The sequence below is a fragment of the Tupaia chinensis genome, unplaced genomic scaffold, assembly GCF_000334495.1.
Source record: "Tupaia chinensis unplaced genomic scaffold, TupChi_1.0 Scaffold149184_1, whole genome shotgun sequence".
Taxonomy (NCBI): domain Eukaryota; kingdom Metazoa; phylum Chordata; class Mammalia; order Scandentia; family Tupaiidae; genus Tupaia; species Tupaia belangeri.
In genome coordinates this window covers 1,485,286-1,485,649 of record NW_006209032.1, presented here as the reverse complement: position 1 = coordinate 1,485,649, position 364 = coordinate 1,485,286, and the positions used below count along the sequence as shown (strand labels likewise).

At 70.9% G+C, this 364-nt stretch overlaps 1 protein-coding gene across 1 annotated transcript in view; it reads right to left on the bottom strand.

Annotated features, from left to right (window-relative positions):
• Positions 1-364, bottom strand: part of COL7A1 (collagen type VII alpha 1 chain) — a 31,390-nt gene that overhangs the window by 4,643 nt on the left and 26,383 nt on the right. The window contains exon 105 of the mRNA XM_027769288.1: positions 110-259. Coding sequence (XP_027625089.1) covers positions 110-259 — 150 coding nt within the window. The remainder of the gene's footprint in view (positions 1-109; positions 260-364) is intronic.

Here is a 364-nt window from a genome sequence, read left to right as displayed (position 1 = left end):
ATCACTACCAGAGGGGCCGCGGTGGAAGAGCGCCCCGGGAACGTGGAGGTGCACGAGTCTGTCAGGCTAAAGGCCCACCTGGGCAGGCCCTGTGGGGACGGGCACCTACCGGGTCACCAGGGATCCCTGCGTCGCCAGGCTCGCCCTGTGGGGAGCACAGGTTGGGGTCCTTCAGCACGGCTGGTATGCGGCACACACAGCCCACGGCCCCCCTGCAGCCAGCACCCCGCCGCACACAGACCCGTGTGGACACGAGTGCCTGACAGCGAGGGAGCCAGACCCTCCGACACCCAGTAGACCCCCAGGGACAGGTGGGTCCATGGGCGCTCTGGGCCCGGCTGGGGGGGGGGGCGTGCCCTGGCTC